The following is a 21,513-nucleotide window of genomic DNA, read 5'->3' as shown; positions in this document are numbered from 1 at the left end:
TAGTGGTATCACAGTTTTATGTGACTGAGGCCGAAAACGAATATGTGATAAGGGGTAATGCTGCTATTGTTCATTGCAAGATTCCGTCGTTTGTGAGCGACTTTGTATACGTGGAGTCATGGATTTTGGATGAAGGACAGATACTCACAATAAATAACACAAATAGTTTAGAGGGTACATTCAAATAATATCTACAACCATCCCAAATGCACACTCATCCTTATTAATAAATCCTTTGATCAATCTGTGGTGCTCTCTCATAGTGGTATCGCAGCCTTTTGAAGCAGAAGCAGACAACGAATATGTCATTCGTGGTAACGCAGCGCTAATGAAATGTGAAGTCCCTAGTTTCGTGTCTGATTTTGTTTTTGTTGAAATGTGGTCAGACAGTGATGGCGGTCACTACTATCCTGGCAATAAAGAGGGTAAATTATGAGACTAAAATATTCCAAATCCTGTTATCCTCACTAGTGAATTTATCCACAGCAATCCTGCAAGCGTATGAGGCAAGAGTTAATGATGAATTCGTCCTCAGAGGCAATACGGCTATTCTCAAATGCCTCGTTCCATCGTTTGTAGCTGATTTTGTTCATGTCGTAGCCTGGCTAATGGATAATGATACCCTACCTGCTGATGACAATATTGATAATATTTCCGGTACTTCATTACTAAATCTTGAATACAGTATATGTTTTCCAATCCCATATCCCTAATGTAAAGTTAAGTATATAAAGTAATACCGTATCCACAGTTGTCCACCAGCATTTTGAACCTCGTGTTATTGATGAAGACGTTCTGAGGGGAAATTCAGCGATAGTGAAATGTATTATCCCATCATTTGTGTCTGACTACGTGCAAGTACTAGAGTGGGTAGAAGAAGAAGATTCACTTTTTCAATATTCGTTTAATAAATCGGAAACCAATTATGGTAATTAGGATAGTTGACATGATTACGATGTATTCAATTATTCTCCTCATCCGCCTAACTAAGCCTAATCCATGTAACGAGACGCTTGAGTTTATTGATAAAATTTGTTTTATATATTTATTTTCAGCCGTCAATCAATTTTATGAATCTCAAGTGTATGATATTTATGTAATTCGTGGTAATGCGGCAGTTTTTAAGTGTCATATTCCTTCGTTTGTAACTGATCATGTGCAAGTAATTTCTTGGCACGATTCCGATGGTGGAGAATATTTGTCAATTGAGGATTACGGTATATTTCTACTACATTGTAATAGTACTACTCCCGTAATCCTGTCCTGTTTATAAGGGTTCTATAAATAATTTCCTATAACATTTTCAGTTGTCTCCCAAGTGTACACAGTTAATTTAGTTGAAGAAAACGTCTTACGCGGTAACGCTGCGATTTTCAAATGTCTTATTCCGAGTTTCGTCACAGAATATGTGTATGTTTCATCTTGGATAATATCTGAAGGAGATGATGAAACAGAAATAAACTCAAATGATAATGCTAATCATGATGGTATTATTTAAGATATATCATAAAATATACTAAATTGTGTTTTAAATCCTTCGTCCTTGTGTCCGTGATAATTCAAATCTAATATCCATAATTCACAGTTGTTACTCAGGCCTACACTGTAAATTTAATGGAAGAAAGTGTTTTACGTGGTAATGCGGCTGTACTCAAATGCCATATTTCAACATTTGTCACTGAATATGTTACTGTGTCTTCTTGGCTCATATCGGAAGGCGATTCTGATGAATTTGAAATTGATATCGGATCCAATAACCTAGGTATATAATCATGGGTTTAACTGTCCTGCTCCCGAACCTTACCTTCTGTTATTTTTCAGTCGTATCTCAAGCTTATACTTTGAATTTAATGGAAGAAAACGTATTGAGAGGAAACTCTGCTGTTATTAAATGCCATATTCCAAGTTTTGTTTCTGAATATGTAACTGTATCGTCTTGGCTCATATTTGAAGGAGATATAGAAGAAAAAGAAATCAATAGTACAGGATATACACATTTAGGTGTTGTATACGGCCTGTATTTTGTTTAACCTATTCCTTTTCCATGAAAACACCACATTAAATTATACAGTAACAAATTGTTCATACATCAATTTAGATCAATTTTGCAGTGGTCTCTCAATCGTATACGGTCAACCTTTGGGAAGAAAATGTACTACGTGGTAATTCAGCTATACTGAAATGTCACATTCCTAGTTTTGTGACAGAGTATGTTACCATCACGTCATGGATTATATCTGAAGGAGATAATGATGAATTAGACATTAACATTGATACATATTTTAGTTTAGGTATATAATGCTATTGTGATTGACTGACTCCTTTCTCCAATTCTAACTATAAAGATCCTTTGTATTAATCTCTGCGTTGGCTCTTGTCAAGAATTCGTCTTCATCTTTATTTATTATTTTTCCAGTCGTATCACAGGCTTACGATGTTAAATTTTGGGAGGAATATGTACTTCGTGGCAATGCCGCAATTCTGAAATGTCAAATTCCAAGTTTTGTATCTGAATACGTATCCGTAGCATCTTGGATAATATCAGAAGATGAAAACGAACAGGAGATTAATATGTCTGAATCAACAAGTTTAGGTATCTTTTAAAAGTTTCCGGTGACAAAGCTCCTTTCCTTATTTTCCGAACATTTTCTGTATCCGGGATTCAAACTTCAAAACAAAAAACTTCCTTAATCCTGATAGTCTGCGACCGTTGATGTTAGTTAAACGGTTGCACTGTTTTTGTTTTCAGTTGTTTCTCAAGCATATGCTGTAAATCTGATGGAGGAGTATGTTTTACGGGGAAACTCAGCAATTTTAAAATGCCATATACCTAGTTTTGTGTCTGAGTACGTGTTCGTTATATCATGGATAATCAGCGAAGACAATGACGTTGATGAAATTAATATCGATTCCGATCAACATTTACTTGGTATTGATTTTTATGTCTTTTCCTAATGGACTTAAAATTTTAACTGTAAATGTTAGGGTTTCTATCCTTACTTTGGTTCCTTTGTCTCCAAGGGCCTCACGGCCTACCCTCCTACTCTCCTCCTTCCTGCATGCAATGATATTTGTAAGTAAAGAGCAGCCTTATGCTGCATTGAATCTGATGAAATTATAATTTACCCTTATTAGTCTGAAAACAAATATCTTCATACCGCAAAACTTTTCAGATGGCAAATATTTAGTTTTACCCTCTGGAGAATTGCATATTCGTGATGTTGGACCTGAAGATGGCTATAAATCATACCAATGTAGAACAAAGCACAGGCTTACTGGTGAAACTAGATTATCAGCTACAAAAGGACGACTTGTTATTACTGGTAAGAAACTTTCAACTTTAACTTTTACATCATCTTAGCATCATTAATTCACCCAAATTTTGTTCAATAAACTGTACTTTTCTCGTAATAATAGAATTCTTGACTTTTACTTAAAATGCCTTCTAATAATAATTATAAAATTCAAGTTTATTAGATTTATTATTTTTAAAAAGAAATTAATTGAAATGTGTTCTTAAACTAATTCCATTATTACTAGAAGCGCCTTTTTATTTTTTATGGTAGTGAGGCATTCACTGTCAGAGTATCCATGAAAGTGGATCATTATATAGTGCATTAATAGATTTTCATTTAAGCTATGTTGGTAAATGCCTCACTATCTTATTCTTTATGATAATAATTGGTGATTATAATCTCTTGTTCTTTCTAAAATATCCATTTTGACACAAATTATTGCAATTAACGCAAGCAGCTAAATTATTTTCAAGTTGTTGAGATTATAAACATTATAGTGCCGAATTGCTATAAGACTTAGATATTTAGAATAAATTCTTGCCTGAATGTTGGGATAGGGTACCCTGCTGAGCTATAGATCGCGCCACTTCTTTTGTCATTCGTTTTAAATTCTAAGAGAGTGTAGGGGACTTAAGAAAATGTCTAAGATAATACAAACTACGCTGGGATACTTTTCCTAGTAACTCAGCCTTCTCCCAACATGCGCAGAACCAGTGGGACGGGTGCCCCCCAAGTTTGCTAGTGCGCAGACTACTAGTGGTTTCCAGTTTAAAGAATTCCAGAGCCTAGCCGTTCTATGCCCAGCTCAAGCATTCCCTGCTCCCATGTACCGGTAAGATTTTCTTCGAATTTCTTAACACTTTACACCAATCTTCAGAGCCGATAGGGCGAGTGCAACCAAAGTTTTCATCAAGCCAAGTGGGTGCCATGTTTGTTGCTACAATGGATTCATCATACTCCTTGCAGTGTCCAGCACAAGCATTCCCTGTCCCTGTATTCAGGTAACAGCATTGGAACTACGATTTTTCTTTACGTTTTAGAACCAGTGGGCCGTGTCCCACCTAAATTTGCTACTATTTTAACGGGAACTATGTTTGATGTCAAGGATAACAAATCGTATGCATTACAATGTCCCGCTCAAGCTTTTCCTACGCCATTGTTCAGGTAAACATCCAACTTATAGTTGATATTTTATTAAATCTTTAGAGCCAGTGGGACGCGTACCGCCGAAATTTGCTTCGGTAATCATGGGGACAATGATTGGTGTCAAGAAAAATCAATCGTTTGCTTTACAATGTCCAGCGCAGGCTTTCCCGGTCCCAATTTTCAGGTAGCTATCACGTATAATTAGATAAATGACTGCTTAATTTTTGATAATCTCTCGAAAAAAAAAACAATCTACGAGCACGTTTTCGTTTATCCTACAGAACCAATGGGAAAGGTATCACCAAAATTTCCAAGCCTAGAAAAAAGTCGTCTGTTTAATTTTGACACTAATCAAACAATGCCACTTTTATGTCCTGCACAAGCGTTTCCAGCCCCAATGTTTAGGTAAGATACGAAAAAACTGCGTATCAAATTTAAATTTTAATAAACAGAACCAATGGGAAAAGTTTCACCGAAGTTCCCTTCGATGGAGACGGGACGCAGCTTTACCTTTTCATCAGACACATGTGTAACATTGCTCTGTCCAGCTCAAGCATTTCCTACTCCATTGTTCAGGTAGTTGTTTATTTACTTAAATACTTCTTTATATTATTTTCTTAGAGCCAGTTGGCCGAGTTTCACCCAAATTTCCTTCGATGGACAGTTCAAGGAGCTTTAGTGCTACACTTACAGACAGTTTGACATTATTGTGCCCAGCTCAAGCTTTCCCGGTCCCAATATTCAGGTACTGTATTATTCTCTCAATTTAATACCACATTTCATATTCTTAGAACCCGTCGGCCGTGTTTCGCCTAAATTTACTACCACCGATAAAAGTCGCGCCTTCGACGCTAAAGAAAGTGATAACATCACTCTTTTGTGTCCTGCACAAGCTTTTCCTGCGCCAGCGTTCAGGTATTAATAATTGTATATAATCCTCTTAACTCCTAGAACCCATGGGAAGTGCGGCACCGAAAGTAGCTTCAAAAATGATCGATATTACGGAAACTTCTGCAAATCAAGCTAGTACTTTGTTATGTATGGCCCAAGCCTTTCCAGTCCCAATATTCAGGTAATTAATTTCAATTTTATTTAGTATAAAAGCTTAATTATTCTTCCTTTTACTAGAACCTGTAGGAAGAGTGCCTCCAAAGTTTCCTACTATGGATAATGTTAGAGGTTTTGGTGCATTCGTTAACAATAGTGTTACATTATTGTGCCCAGCTCAAGCTTTTCCCGTACCACTAGTAAGGTAATTCAAATAATTATTTATATTTTAGAACCTATTAACTCTGCCCCACCAAAAGTACCAATAAAAACTATCGAATTCCTGGAATTTACGATGGGTTCAAGCATTACATTATTTTGCCTCGCTCAAGCTTATCCAGTCCCAATATTTAGGTAAGTTATGAATTATTATCACTCAAATTAGGTACTATTACTAAGTAAATATTACCTAAAATCATTAAACACAAACATAATATTTTAGAACCAGTTGGCTCCAAAAGCCCTTCATTTTCAAGTGGCTCAAAATTAGCATTGTTTGAAATGGCCAAAGGACAAAATTATGCTCTTTTATGTCCAGCTCAAGGCTATCCGGTTCCTCTTTTTAGGTAAGGATCTTTATAGGTGTATAATTTTCATAACCTATTACTATTAAGCCACCAGTGTTCTCAAGTGACGATAAATTTGCATGGCTTCTTAAGTGCCGCCGGTCAAGCATAAGCTTTACTTTGTCGAGCTCAAGGATACCCTATACCTATTTTCAGGTACTAAAACTTTGTATGTTTTAAGTAATTTTTACATAAACTTAACTTTTTAGAACCTATTGGATCGAAATCACCCACCTTTTCTACTGACAATAAATTTTCCTGGTACGTAAGGGCTGTTGGTCAAAGTCTCAATATATTGTGTCCAGCTCAAGGATTTCCTGTACCATTATTCAGGTACTGTGAATAAAAAATTTTGTTTTTCGTTTGTAGAACCTGTTGGATCTAAATCCCCTTCATTCTCTAATGATGTTCAATTTTCCGGGATAGTGCGTAAAACTGACCAAGATTTTGCTCTTCTGTGCCAAGCTCAAGCATATCCAGTCCCAATATTCAGGTGAGCTGCAACTAAAAATCGTTTATTCACGCAGAACCAATTGGATCTAAGGCTCCTACATTTTCAATGGAGTTCAAGAGTACCACACTTACAAAATTAGCCGAACAACCAATCGTTCTCTTATGTCAGGCTCAAGCGCATCCAGCTCCTATATTCAAGTGAGTCATAATTTGTAAATTTATTTCCCTCAGAACCCGTGTCTGCAAGAGCACCGTCTTTTCCCACTACTGCCACATCTTATAATTACATAATCGAAGCATCTTCTGGGGGCTCTATGCTCTGCCAAGCTCAAGGGTACCCTCAACCAATGTTCAGGTAGGTTTAACTGATGTAAAAAATATGCTTGTAGAACCTGTGGGCGCCAAAGCTCCTTCATTTTCTACTGATTCTAAGGGCAGCATATTTGTCAAAGAAATAGGGCATAGTTTTGCTTTACTTTGCCAGGCCCAAGCATCACCTACACCGATTTTTAGGTAAGTCAAATAGACAGAAAACTAATGGTAAAAATATTTTTTTACTTGCACAGAACCAGTGGCTTCAAAGCCACCGACCTTCTCAAATGATCTTACGTCGTCAGCTATAACGAGACATAAGGATCAAAGTTTTGCAATGACATGTCAGGCCCAAGCTTTCCCTATACCAATTTTCAGGCAAGTGTCAATGCATTTGTTTATATAATATGCTCGAAATTTGCAGATAGGTGTAAATATTTTTAAATATAGGCTTTTATAACATCAAATAAAATATATAAACTAAATTACAGTTTAAAACATTTGTTCAAATAACTGCAGTAAAATTAAGTTTTTTTAATAAATATTCAGAGCCTGTTGGTACAAAAGCTCCATCGTTTTCAACTGAATCAGCACTTTCATCCCTGAAACGCCAGGAAAATCAAAGTTTTGCTCTTCTGTGTCAGGCTCAAGCATTTCCTGTTCCAATATTCAGGCAAGTGTTTTATATTTCACATAATATAATAGTTACCTAAATGTTGTAGAACCAGTGGGTGCTAAGTCTCCGACGTTCTCGTCCGAATCAATGGGAAGTATATTTCGTAAACGTATCGGTCAAAGTTTCGCACTTCTATGTCAAGCCCAGAGTTTTCCTGCCCCAGTCTTCAGGCAAGTTATTGTATGAATATTTCATTCATCCATTTTTTAATTTTTAATACAGAACCCGTTGGCTCCAAGGCACCCACTTTCTCGACGGACTCTCGTAGTAGTACTTTCATAAGAATAATTGGACACAGTTTTGCTTTATTGTGTCAAGCTCAAGCGTTTCCCGTTCCAATATTCAGGCAAGTTTATTAAAAATCTTTTTTTAATTATTTTAATTAAGAAATACAACTATGCATTAATATTTCGATCATATTATGTCGTCAGAGCCTATTGCAAGTGCTATGCCCAGTATAACAGCAACACCAAAGGCGGCTGTCCATTTTTCGCAAAATACCTCAATAGCCCTCCTATGTCCGGCGCAAGGGTTCCCTGTACCAGTTTCAAGGTACGTAGTGTTAAAATATGCCTTAATATTACAGAACCAACAAACAAAATAGCTCCCCGAAGTGATAAAAGTCGGAAGTTTGAAGGTGGCGAAATATTTATAGCTTCTTTAGCCAGCTCCGTATATCTCACATGTGAAGTAGCCGGGTACCCTCCCCCTGTTTATAGGTTAGTAATCAATACTACTTATATTTTTCTTTCTTAAAGTCTTAAAGTTTTGTTCTTGTTCTTAAAGTTTTCATTATTTAAAATGGATCCGGATAAAATGGAATCCGATTATCTTCCAGAGCCAACCAATAAGATAGGACCTAGAAAAGATTCCACTAAAAACTTTGAAGGTTGGGAGGTTGTTTATGTCGCGCAACACGATGTAGCGTACTTGACATGCCAAGTAGCCGCTTTTCCAGTACCTATTTATAGGTGAGTTAAGGCGACCCACGATCATTAGGTTTCCATTGCAGAGCCAACGGGTAGGACGGCACCGAAGGTGACCGGGGACGGGCTCAATCGTCAAGTTGGGCGGGGCGATGAGAGCCTCGCGTTACTGTGCGAAGTCCAAGCATTCCCAGCGCCGCTGTTTAGGTATAGTACTACTGACTGGGAGGCCGGCGGCACCTCACGCATTCATTGACCACGCAGTAGACCATTGTAAAGCATGTCCGTTGTATTGCAGTCTGTTGCGGCGGGTAGTCCGCGCGTTATGAACGCGTGAAGGACCGCGGCCGCCCGCGAGCCCTATCCAATCCTCAGACAAAGTAACGATTGAGCGGCGGAGACCCCGCCCGGTAAGTGACAGGGTGTTCTTAATTTCATTCAAACGCTTTAATCTTTACTTTGTGTTTCCCATCAAGCCCACGCTGTGTTTCGGTCTCATGTTTGCCTCTTCATTACTGTTCATAGATTCATAAGCTGTTTCCGGTCAGGTCTATTTTAAAGAGCTTTTGTGGTCCATAACGGCAAAATAACCCCATAACCTACTGTTTATTTGGTCAAAACACATATTATATCATATTCGCTTTATGTCAATATTAAACAAAGATAGTACCTACACTGTAATATCTTAAAATCACAATCGAATATTTTGCTGCTTGTCATTTTTTTGGTTAAAAAAAATAATATAAATGGATTCTGTATCGAGTGCCATAGCTATCTAGTACTAGACTCAGTAACTTCTAAATTTTTTATCTAACGGCACGCGCGCCCATGCGTTCATAATTTAGTAGAGTCTTACCTAGCGTTGAACTTCTTCTCTATTGTTACAGATGGTATAAGTTCATTGAAGGCACAGCGAGAAAGCAACCAGTTGTTCTAAATGACAGAGTAAAACAAGTTTCCGGCACACTCATTATCAAAGAGGCTAAAGTGGAAGATTCTGGGAAATACCTTTGTGTCGTCAATAACTCTGTTGGAGGTGAGTCTCATTCTACTCGTAACGGGAGTATCAAATATATTCAAGGTGGCAATGCCACGCCAACTGTGACCTTCCACTTATAACCGACTTCAAGTTAAACGGGTAATCTTAGTTCACATATTATCCAAATGTATGTCAACCCAATTTATTGTATCATTAAGAAAGTCGTTTATGTTATAGTAACCTATACCACACAGACGTTTATAACAATTCGTTTGAATAACGTCATACTTTTCTTTTGAACATTTTCTGGAATCTTGTTGTAAAAGCATATAAATCGCCCCACATAGGACTTACTAACTGACTGAGTAAAGAGTATTTTATTGTAAGCTGTATAGCGAGTAGTATGATATTTCGATCGTACAAATTATTTAGATTTGAAAAAGCGACATTTCAAGTTAATTTCCTAATACGCAAATATTGGGGTTGACCAGTTTATCAACTGTAAAGTAGATCCTGTCGATGAAGCTACAACCTATCAAGATTTATGAACGACACGTCACTCGAACGGTTGGCTCAGTGGAAGAGCGCTCGCACGGAACGCGAGAGGTCGCGGGTTCGAGTCCCGCATCGTTCATAAATTTTGTTTACAAATTTAATTTGTGTAATTAATCCCAGAAGTGAGGGTTATCATTATTACATTTCAATAACCTATGGACTAAGCATTGGACTATAACTATATTGGACATAACTATGGTTAGATAAGATCTTGTCATTGAAGGGTGACAGCAATGTATCCTTAAGTTAAACTAAGGATAAATAGGTTATTGAAAACGGCCCTTAATGTATTTTTAACCGTCATTTGCTATTGTGATTTATCACTGTGTCCTCACACAAGATTACTGTACCTATTATTAACCACTAATTCTTTATACTAATCACATATTCATACCGGATAAGTAATTAATACTAATCTTTTTTTTTAACTTATCTCTCATGTAAGTGACTTCTTTATCTTAATAGGAATAAAGAATTCTATAAGCCGAGCGTCTTATGCATTCTACAACTAATTTCTCTTTATATTAAATAGTCTTTTATAATACTTTACTTTGTAATACTCAGGTGAGTCCGTTGAAACTGTGCTGACTGTCACGGCACCATTAAAGTCTACCGTGGAGCCAGCGACCCAGACTGTTGACTTCGGCAGACCAGCTGTGTTCACGTGCAGATACGAGGGTAACCCGGTCAAGACCATCACGTGGTTCAAGGACGGCAAGGACATGAATCACCACGACCCCATCCTCAGGTTGTCAATCGTCAATCAATTATCAATAACATCATATTTATATTGGTTCGAATCCCGGTAGGTGCAATCATTTATATGATGAATATGAATGTTTGTTTCCGAGTCATGGTTGTTTATTTGTATTTATGTATGTTTAAGTAAATATATTGTATTAAATATATCGTTGTCTTGTACCCAGAGTACAGGCTAGTTTGGGGCAAGATAATTTGTGTAAGAGCGTGTCAATATTATTATTATATACGTAAATATTGGGTATTAACGTGTAATGTAGGTTTGGATGCGGTATAAAAGTATCACAGTGCATTAATGCCTATTTATGTACCTACAGTTAATATCTTTGTACAACTATATCTACACCCACTTTCAGAACGGAGCAACTCATTTTTTTAAATAGCAGTAAGTATCAAAAAAGTTTCTAATCCAAGATTCAGTGGCGGGAAAGAAACGATATTTTTTTTTACATAACAGCGCTATGGCCACAGTAGACACATGTAACAGTATGGAAACTAAACCTTATCGATAATATAATACTCACCTAAACGTACCTACACTCCATTGGAGCAATAGAGTTGTCATTTTATTTTTGTAACCGAGTCTAAAAAAGGACCTCCTCCATTTTTTTTCTCAATTCGACAGTATTTTTGGAACGAAGTTCCTTATGGGGGCGTTGCGAAGCGTAAAAAAGTAAAAACCGAAATATTTTTATGTAAAGTCTATGTATGATGGCTATAAAGTGTCTAATATAATATTATAGTCTACAATATGACTGTTATGTAATATTTTTAATATTTTTTTGTGCTATGGCGGTTGAAAATTAAATTAAAAAATTGACAACGGATTCTGGAAACGTATATGTCAGTCATTACAAACTATACGCACCTAATAACAGTTTATGCTAATACCAATGATGCAAAGCAAACTATGTAAATAAAGATATCTAAAACTTAAAAAATTCAACTGTATAATATGATAGTGAAATGAAAATTTTAATAAATAGTCAGTTTACATTTCATTAATATCAAATGTTAAAAATATTTAGCTTCGTTTACTTACGTTGCAAATTGACACTTGAGTTCTTCTTCTACCAGCCGAGAGTATGTTAAGTACCTACTGTTTTGAAACAAATTATTATAGCATCCAATTACGTTCTATACATATTATGTCATTGACAGCATCATAAAATAAATGTGATATTAACCAGTAAAAAAAATTTCAGAATCGAATCGGTTAAGAAAGAAGATAAGGGAATGTACCAATGCTTCATCAGAAACGACCAGGAGAGTGCCGGAGCCAGCGCTGAACTTAAACTTGGAGGTCGATGTACGTATCATTAACTTAAATATAACTTAAATTGATTTCTGTTGGGGCATATTTGAAAGACGAACAATTTTGTACAATTATTTCTAGCTCTCTTTAAAACTTTTTACAAGTTAAACGCTAGTTTCGGTCTGAAGGGCGTCGTAGCTACTGATCAAACGAGACTTAACAACTTATGTCTCAAGGAACAAGGGCAATTATTGTAGTGTCGATTAGATTTTTTGAGATTTTCAAAGTCCTGAGCGGACTGGAATGGACCGGGCGTGTCAATCACCGTCAGTTGAACGTCGTGCTCGTCTCGTCCCTTATTGTCATAAAAAAATATTATTGATGATTCGTTTTGATTGCAGTAACCTTGAATACCTACGTCTAAAACAATATTATATACATTTAATCATGAACAACGATTCGAATAAGTTCAGATGAAATGAGATTAATTGGCAAGAAATAGATTTCCACTCTTTGAAATGCAGATATTTTCAGCATTTTACAGAATACCTATGTATCTAATGTGGTGTAACAAACATACAAGATCAACATCTTGACGTACATAAAAGTTAAAATTAGTGCCAATAAAAGATTAAAAATAAACTAAAAAATTATTTCAAGAAACGAAGCCACAACCTTTATGAATATTTAACCAACACATTGCTTACCTATGTATATTTTGATATATAAATATAAGTATTAATCTATCTATATAGATATATATATATATATATATATATATATATATATATATATATATATATATATATATATATATAAATGAATTGCTGTTCGTTAGTCTCGCTAACACTCGAGAACGGCTGGACCGATTTGGCAAATTTAGGTCTTGAATTATTCGTGGAAGTCCAGAGAAGGTTTAAAAGGTGAATAAATAGGAAAATGCTGCTAAATTAAATAAAAACAACAAATTTGTTTTTCCTTTGATGTGTCCATACATAATTTCTATGAGAGAATTTATTGACGCACGGTTTGACAGTTCTGCTGTGAAACAATTTCATTTCGACAGCAGGGTGCATATTTTACGAAGTAATTTTGATGTTATGATATATTATTGACAAATTCATATTAAAACATTATTTTGTTTATTATATACAGAACAACGTCCGTCGGGTCAGCTAGTAATATATAAAGATATATAATGATTTGGTTGAATAGTGAAATTACTGGGCAAATGAGACTTGACTTCTTATGCCTCAAGGTGACGAGCGCAGTTGTGGTGCCGCTCAGAATTTTTGAGTTTTTCAATAATATTGAGCGGCACTGCAGTGTAAAGGGCAGGGCATATCAATTACCATCAGCTGAACGTCATGCTCGTCTCATCCCTTATTTTCATTAAAAAAAAAACTTACTATTTTTTACCTATAATAAGTATAAATATCTATGTGAATACACTCAATGTTTGAAATAGCTTTGATTCATACTTAATGAAATAAAGTTTGGTGCCAATCAGACATATTATGTCTGCTTGGTACTCAACGGAGGCAGATCTTTTTTCGTTAAATATACACTGAGTAAGACAAGCTACACGATATACCACAAGAAAGGTTATTTAACAGACTATAAAAGTAAAAATATTTAATTTTAAAACTTTATCTGTGTACAATACGACAAGCCGTCAAAATGCTGTCAGCCGTAAAAAATATCTGTAGCAGTTGATTTAAAAATTCTTTTTTGTATTATCTATGATGTTTTAGTAACTATTCTATTACTAATTAGTAACTTCGAAGTATGTTTTAGTTATAAAAAAATACTACATTCATTAGTAATAAACGAAATGTAATCTGTAGGTAAATCTAAAAAAATCATAAAAAATGCATGACAGCCCTACTTTAAACGAAATTTGTTTAAATTACGCAGTATCTATTGTTTACGTAATCTAGCAAAGCGCTAGCTTGTTTAATAACAAAAGCATTGACGTTCGTTTTTATATACAAGCCGAAACACTTCAAAAGCAATAAATTTTATTGTAACACGAGCCCGTCGACCTTGGCGTCGGTAACGCGCGGCGGCTTAAGACGGGCATGGGCGCCACGCGCTTTGTGGCAGCTTAGCCACTGACGGGATAACCACTTATTAACTCACAAACAACTTTTACAGTCGAGCCCCCACAAATCAGACACAGCTTCTCTGAACAAACTCTCCGTTCGGGCCCTCCACTGCGCCTCAAGTGCGTCGCGTCTGGCAACCCAACACCCGACATCGTGTGGCAACTGGACGGAGACAAGTTGAACAGCGGCGAGAGGCTGCAGATCGGACAGTTCGTCACAGCTGATGGAAACGTCGAATCACACCTCAATATTTCATCAGTGCACACGAATGATGGAGGATTGTACTCTTGTATAGCTTCTAGCAAGGTATGTCTTATCTTCTTTATTCTTTCATCCAAGGTGCTTATAGCAAGCAGTATATGTCAGGATTTGAAAGAGTTGAGAGAAAAAACTTAAATTTTCGTAAAATAATAGGTTTTATTACTTATGGTAGGGGGAAATTAGATTCGTTAACTATTAAATAAACGGTTGTTGTATTGAATTGATTATGAACTGTAATGAAACAATGTCTTTGTTTGAATAATTGAGCCTACGAAGTTAAAATATATCCATCTTGTTTATCATATCTCGTTCTGGACCCTGGTAACGTCGACTCAAATCGACTGGGATAGCGAATAACAAAATTTACCAGTCATTTATACGTGATGGCGTATCAAGACCGCCATCTAGTGAAAGTAAAGGAAAACATCGTTGACGAAAGAGCGACATCTAGTGAAAGTAGAAGAATACATCATAGACGCCATACAAATCGTAGTTAACATTTACGCGATTGAATAGTTAAAAAATCTAACGCTTGGTACTCTGTTATCAATATTTTTTATGAATGTAGAAGAAAAAAATTATTATATTTCGTATTGATATAGTCACCTTCATGAGAATTTCAATAACTCACCTTGAGAATTTCATTTCTGTCGTGTCGCTGTTAAGAACACACTTATTATATAAAATAAAACATTTTTATTTGATTGAAACCCGTGTAATTATAACTGTAAAAATTATATTTTTATTATTATTTTAGCTAACCCGACGTCTCGTGAGCTTTCAGTGTACGAGCCGTGACCGATTTTTACGCAAAAACTAATGTAAAAACACAGCTACAATTACATGCGTTTTAATCCTTAAAAAAGTGTTGTATTTAAATGTGTAACACTTGCATTATTAAAACAAATATACTTATTCTATAAGTAAGAGAGTACCGCCCCCTTTGCGATAAACAGTTGTGTGAAGGATCATGATTTTATGTTATTAATTTGTTTTCTACACTTACGTCTACACTTACAGGATTATTCCTAATGCGCTAGTGTAACATTCATCTTAAAATAATAATCTAACATTCAAAAATAAGCATAAATTAAGAATATCTTATGTACCTTATCGAATTATTAATTACAATCCAATCATATACACGTAATCTTACATTCATAATACTAATGAACCTAATCTAATAATTATGATTTATTACTATTATAACATATAGCCCACATTGCAATCCTTGTGAGTTCACTCAGAGCAACAAAACAACTACTCCGCCACGACGTTAAGAGTACCAAGCGCGCGCGCCAGGCGGCGCCTTTTTATCAAATTGGTGCGCCCGTGTGGCAACGACAAGCGTACCAGTCCGGCACTCGAATATTCACCTGCCCTAATACGTCCGCATTAAATTATGGTGCACTCAGGTCGGCAGTGCGTCCCACTCTTCGCGCGTCAACGTGTACGGACTGCCATACGTGCGCCCCATGAAGAAACGTCCGGTGGTGGCCGGAGACATGCTCATCGCCCACTGCCCTGTCGCTGGGTATCCCATCGACTCCATCGTCTGGGAGAGAGACGGAAGGTGAGCTCAGTAGCACTATAATCACACTTATTTCTGCCAAACAGCAGAAGCGAACTGTTTGTGCGAATTGAAGGGCAGTTGCGGAGTACATCATCATCAGACGGAAGATGTCTACTGCTGGACAAAGGCCTCCCTCAAAGATTTTCACGACGATCGGTCCTGCGCTGCCCTCATCCAACGTATTTAGCGATCGCCTGTCCATCTTGTGGGGGCCTACCAACACTGCGTCTTCCGGTACGTGGTCGCTATTCGAGTACTTTACTGCCCCAACGGCCAACTGTCTGTCGAACTATGTGCTCTGCTCATTGCCACTTCAGTTTCACAATCATTTGGGCTATGTCAATGACTTTGGTTCTCCTACGGATCTTCTCATTTCTGATTCGATCTCGCAGGAAAACTCCGAGCATAGCCCTATCCATTGCCCTCTGAGCGACCAAGAACTTTCTCATAAGGCCCATAGTTAGCGTCCATGTCTGCATACCGTATGTCATCACTGGCAACACACACTGGTTGAAAACCTTCGGAGAACGCTACGCCTCAAATTTTTTAGTGATTGATCATAATAGCGTCACTGTTATGGGAAAATATTGCCACTTCAAGTAATGGGGCTCTGCTCTGCTGTTGCCGGTAATTATTCCCATTAAATGCTATTCAGTCAAGCAGGCTGTCTGTCACGCTTGTGGCAAATAGGTTCTTGTTCAAAGCTCTAGCTGACCCGACAGACTTTATTCTGTACATACTAAATAAAATACTGTTTTTTTTTTTTTATAAATTTGTCAATAATATTTCATAATATCAAGGATTATTTCGTAAAATATGCTCCCTGTTGTTATAATGAATTTTTTACAGCAGAACAAACCGTGCGTCAATAAATTCTATCTTAGTAAATACATATGTCCATATAAAACAAATATTGGACATTAAAATAATTATGGGTCCCAAATAAAAACTATCCTATCTCTCAAGTTGGGCTAAACATGAAGTAATCCCCATTAAAATACGTTCAATAGTTTAGGAGTTTATTGATTGATGATTGAAAACAAATATCACGACACTGGATTTGTATATACGAGTATTAAGATAATGCGTTTTTTGCGTCTTTGTCAGGTTGAGGGCCTCTAATAGGTTCCCATGATATGGAGCCAGCTCATGCACGTTGTGCCACTGATCGACAATGTCATCAATTACTAAAACTTGAGTACACAGCACAGGCAATTGACATTTATGGCACAGGGACAGATAGACCACTGAGATTCTGACAGAATGAAGACTTAATAGAAACATTATAATACAATACTCCTTTTCTAATTATGGAAAACTTAATATATTTTACTTAAATTCATTTATACTTCGCTCAATAGCGAGATCCACAGAGGTTACACACGTAGCAGTTGTGTGTTGACGTTGCAGTCAGATATTATTGAAGTAATACTTCTTTAGGCGCGTTATGAAAAAATGATGAGAATGAAATTTTAAGATGCGCGCGCATCACTGTAACACAAAAGTAATAGGTTGAAGTTGGTTCCTAAAATTTTCTGACGTTTGCGTCATTCGTTATTTTTTTTATTTGGTTTCTTCGTCCATTATTAGGACAGGCAAAGGGTTCAAGTCCATACAGGCTTATTAATTATTTAATAATTAATTGTCAAAGCCATCTTTGCGAGATTTTTAAAAATTTGTTCTTACTATAAACGTAGAATAGTACGAGGAATAAATTATTTTAATGATTTTTGCTTCGTTAGGCCAAAGAAGTATAAATTCTTGCGTGCATACATAAGTACACACAAACACTTTTTTTGTTTTAGTTTATGTTAACTTCAAACAAAAAAAAAATATTGGAATCAAATTCTTAAATTATTAAATAACCTGTTATAGAGTACTGCCAATAAACCGCAAACAGAAAGTGTACCCCAACGGCACCCTGGTGATCGAGAATGTGGAACGTATGAGCGACCAGGCCACCTACACTTGCGTCGCCAAGAACTCACAGGGGTACAGCGCCAGGGGACAACTCGAACTACAAGTCATGGGTACGTACTCCCGTCATGTAATATGGAAATACACTTTCTGAAATTGTAAACTCTCTATAACGAAAACGGCTTTATACGTCTGTTTTTCTAGTACAGAATATTCTAGGTATTTTTAAGGCCAATATTAATTGTAATCTATCAACTGCTCTGGCAACATTCTTCTGCTCATTGTAGCTTTTCCTCAAAGCGACGATTAAGGAAACTACACTATCAGTCACATAAAATTAATAATAATAATAATAAAGAAAAGAACGTAAAGCTATGGTAAATTATAAAGCATTTTTTGTATGAAAAGTGGGGACGAGACGAGCAGGGCGTTCAGCTGATGGTAATTGATACTTGCCTATTACAATGCTGTGCCGCTCAGGATCCATGAAAAACCCAAAAATTCTGAGCGGCACTACAATTACGCTCGTCACCTTGAGGCGTAAGATATTAAGTCTCATTTGCCCAGTAATTTCATTAGCTACGGCGCCCTTCAGACCGAAACACAGTAATGTTTACACATTACTGCTTTCACGGCAGAAATAGGCGCCGTTGTGGTACCAATAATCTAGCCGGCATCTTGTACAAAGGAGCCTTCCATTGATAAGAATAACTGTATTGAAAAATTCCAAAGAAAAACAAATCCATAACTTTAAAATGAAGGATGATATATATTTCGTTATAGAGATATTACAATATATAATAACAAAGAAAGCGTGATTAAGTTGTAATTTTTGCAATAAACTATAGTCATAGCCCATAAACAAGAATGTAATATAGAGATTTAAATAATTAACACATATTTATTGAATATTATAACATTATACTTAGTCTGACCATAAACTCAATTCGGCGGAGTTTTTTAATTTTATGTATCATGCTCTCTTTGTGTTCATTTTCAATGTTTACTTAAATAGTTTGATGAAATTTGTGTGTCAATAAAAACCATAAGTAGTACCTTCATTAATTATGGAAACGGAGGATATATCACTTACTAGCTTATCATCGAAAAAGATAGGACATTGCATACAGCAATTGGTGGCGTCAGCCTTTGAACTGCCTTTCAAACTGATGTTAAAGTAATCTATAGTAAAAATAAAATCATAGTATTGCATATACATTGTGAATGATCTTCAAGCATTCTTATATTTCAATATAATAATATGAAATAACCATAAACTTATTATACTACCGTAACAGACAAGCACTCTTCTCCTTCAAGACTAAATTTAAAATGTTCATGTGTGCTAGATTTACAGATGTGTTTGTGAGTTAGTGAAGTTTGTAGTATTTGGTCAATCCCTATGACAAATATCGATAAACGGCGTCAAATTCACGTATTCAATATTTTATTATCTAACACATATTTTCTTAAATTATTATAATCTTAAGAAAATAGAGTGTTTACTTTGTATATGAAATGTAATATTTAGTATTTTAGTGCCTATGTTCTATGAAAATAAACATCACGAAAGTAGTATTGCAGAATCAGTATTTATCTGTATCTGTCTATCTGTGTTTCTTTAGTTGGATTGTTGCTATATATGACAACAAAATCTAATACAGAACACAACACCAATATATTTTTTAATTAATATCAGTTAAAACACATAACAATAACGATAAAATCACTAAAATTAAAACGCGGTCCCATTTGACAGGAGCCTAATAGTAATAATATTTCAAAACTGTTTCATGGACTTCATCTTTCCGTCTCTTTCTCACACCTAGGTTCTTATGTAAGGATAGTTATCTCACTTTCACACAGGGTTCGTCTATTACGGTAGGATACTAAGTTTATGGCATAACAACTTCAATATTTATATCGCGTCTATCAACAACTTTCTGTGGCTTTCTAGGGTAATGTGTTGGACATTACCCATGGCTATAACACGAATGAAATTTATTCTACTTTCAACTTCAAATTTGTATCTGCAGTTCGAACTAATGAAAAAAATTATAATAATATTTAAGTAAGTTAAATAAAAAAAATTTTTAAATCAGGCGTTATTTTGCGAAAATGCATAATTATCCAAATTTTGTAAGTTTTCTGAGTGTTCCGCTAAGATTTGTCTTTAATCAATTCGACATGTGTTTCGCCTCTACACATCCTCAGGAGATGTTGACTCACAATATTAAAAACTCACAATATTTGGATAAGTTAAATAAGCTAGTAAGTGATTTTAATTACAAACTCATTTTAAATTTATTCATCAGTAAGTATTCGTTAGCGATGCCACAACACATTATGCTACCTTCATTTCGTATTTTAATTATTGAAAAAAAAAATATAAATTGTTTTATTCAAATCAAATTTTATACATAATATATTATTACAGTGAAATTTAAAAATTAAAACAATAAAGTTTGATGATGTGGCAACGCTTTATAAAGATGTACTAACGATATTTTTTACAGGTATTGGAAGTTATGTGAGACACTGATTATGAGATTGTTAGATTTTTTCTATGATCTGTAAATTTATACCCGCCAAAGCTACATCTTATTCCAAATTCTGTACCTAAATTAATTGAGTAAATATTTTGCGCAGTACCCCCACAAATATTGCCTTTTGAGTTTGGGGATGAACCAGCGAATGCCGGAGACATGGCATCAATCTCGTGCGCTGTTAGCAAGGGTGATCAACCCCTTAATATTTCCTGGATTTTCAACGGCCATATAATATTTAGAAACAATGATATGGGTATCATTGTGACGAATATCAATAAGAAAACATCCATACTCAATATTGATTCTGTTAATGGTATCCATAGAGGCACATACTACTGTGTGGCCACTAACCCGGCGGGTTCTGTCAACCACAGTGCTGTGTTGGAAGTCAATGGTATTTCCCACATCAATAATACTTTTCTTATATTTTCATTTATCCCCAACATCCAAAACCTTCCAAAACTCCAAATTCACTCAAAGCTTTTGTATATTAGTTCCACCACAAATAACGCCATTCGAATTCGGAGAAGAAGTACTGAACGAAGGAGAAACAGCGTCTGTGTCCTGCGTGATGAGCAAAGGAGACCTCCCTGTTGCATTTAAATGGCGTTTCAATGGTGAAGAGATCAAACCAAACAATAACCTCGGCATCGTTCTCACAACAATCAGCAAGAAAACTTCAATATTGAATATTGAGTCCGTCAACTACGTCCACCGGGGATCATACACTTGTGAGATACGAAACGATGCTGGCCAAACAAATCATACAACTCTTCTAAGTGTTAATGGTTCGATTTAAAATGTGTTCTCGTTATTAATATTAGCGCTTTTTATTATACAGTACCTCCTCAAATCTTGCCCTTTGAGTTCGGAGATGAACCCGCAAATGCAGGAGATCCGGCATCCGTACAGTGTGTTATGAACAAGGGTGATCTTCCTGCCAACTTTTCTTGGAGCCTTAATGGAAGAACAATATCTCCGGCAAATAAACTTGGGATTGTAATAGGAAGCATGAGTAGAAAGATGTCGATAATGAATATTGATTCTGTCAACGGAACGCATAGGGGCGTATACGTCTGTCATGTACACAACGTGGCAGGACAGGTTAATCATAGCGCATCCTTGGAAGTTAATG

At 35.9% G+C, this 21,513-nt stretch overlaps 1 protein-coding gene across 4 annotated transcripts in view; it reads left to right on the top strand.

Moving 5' to 3' along the window:
* The window catches only part of LOC126965453 (cell adhesion molecule Dscam2), a 113,058-nt gene that overhangs the window by 44,990 nt on the left and 46,555 nt on the right, over positions 1–21,513 (top strand). For 2 of the 4 annotated variants that reach the window (XM_050809080.1, XM_050809079.1), the window contains exons 6-14: positions 3,174–3,323; positions 7,719–7,842; positions 9,310–9,458; positions 10,521–10,704; positions 11,921–12,024; positions 14,128–14,384; positions 15,755–15,912; positions 17,788–17,942; positions 20,479–20,772. In XM_050809080.1, coding sequence (XP_050665037.1) covers positions 3,174–3,323; positions 7,719–7,842; positions 9,310–9,458; positions 10,521–10,704; positions 11,921–12,024; positions 14,128–14,384; positions 15,755–15,912; positions 17,788–17,942; positions 20,479–20,772 — 1,575 coding nt within the window. Of the gene's footprint in view, positions 1–2,111; positions 2,292–2,749; positions 2,930–3,173; positions 3,324–4,004; positions 4,129–7,718; positions 7,843–8,082; positions 8,216–9,309; positions 9,459–10,520; positions 10,705–11,920; positions 12,025–14,127; positions 14,385–15,754; positions 15,913–17,787; positions 17,943–20,478; positions 20,773–21,513 lie in introns of all 4 variants that reach the window. The other 2 variants (XM_050809078.1, XM_050809076.1) reach the window with 2 other exon arrangements.

This window comes from Leptidea sinapis, chromosome 7, assembly GCF_905404315.1.
Source record: "Leptidea sinapis chromosome 7, ilLepSina1.1, whole genome shotgun sequence".
NCBI classification, from domain to species: Eukaryota; Metazoa; Arthropoda; class Insecta; order Lepidoptera; family Pieridae; genus Leptidea; species Leptidea sinapis.
Note: the sequence above shows the minus strand (reverse complement) of the source record. Positions and strands in the feature narration are given on the sequence as shown.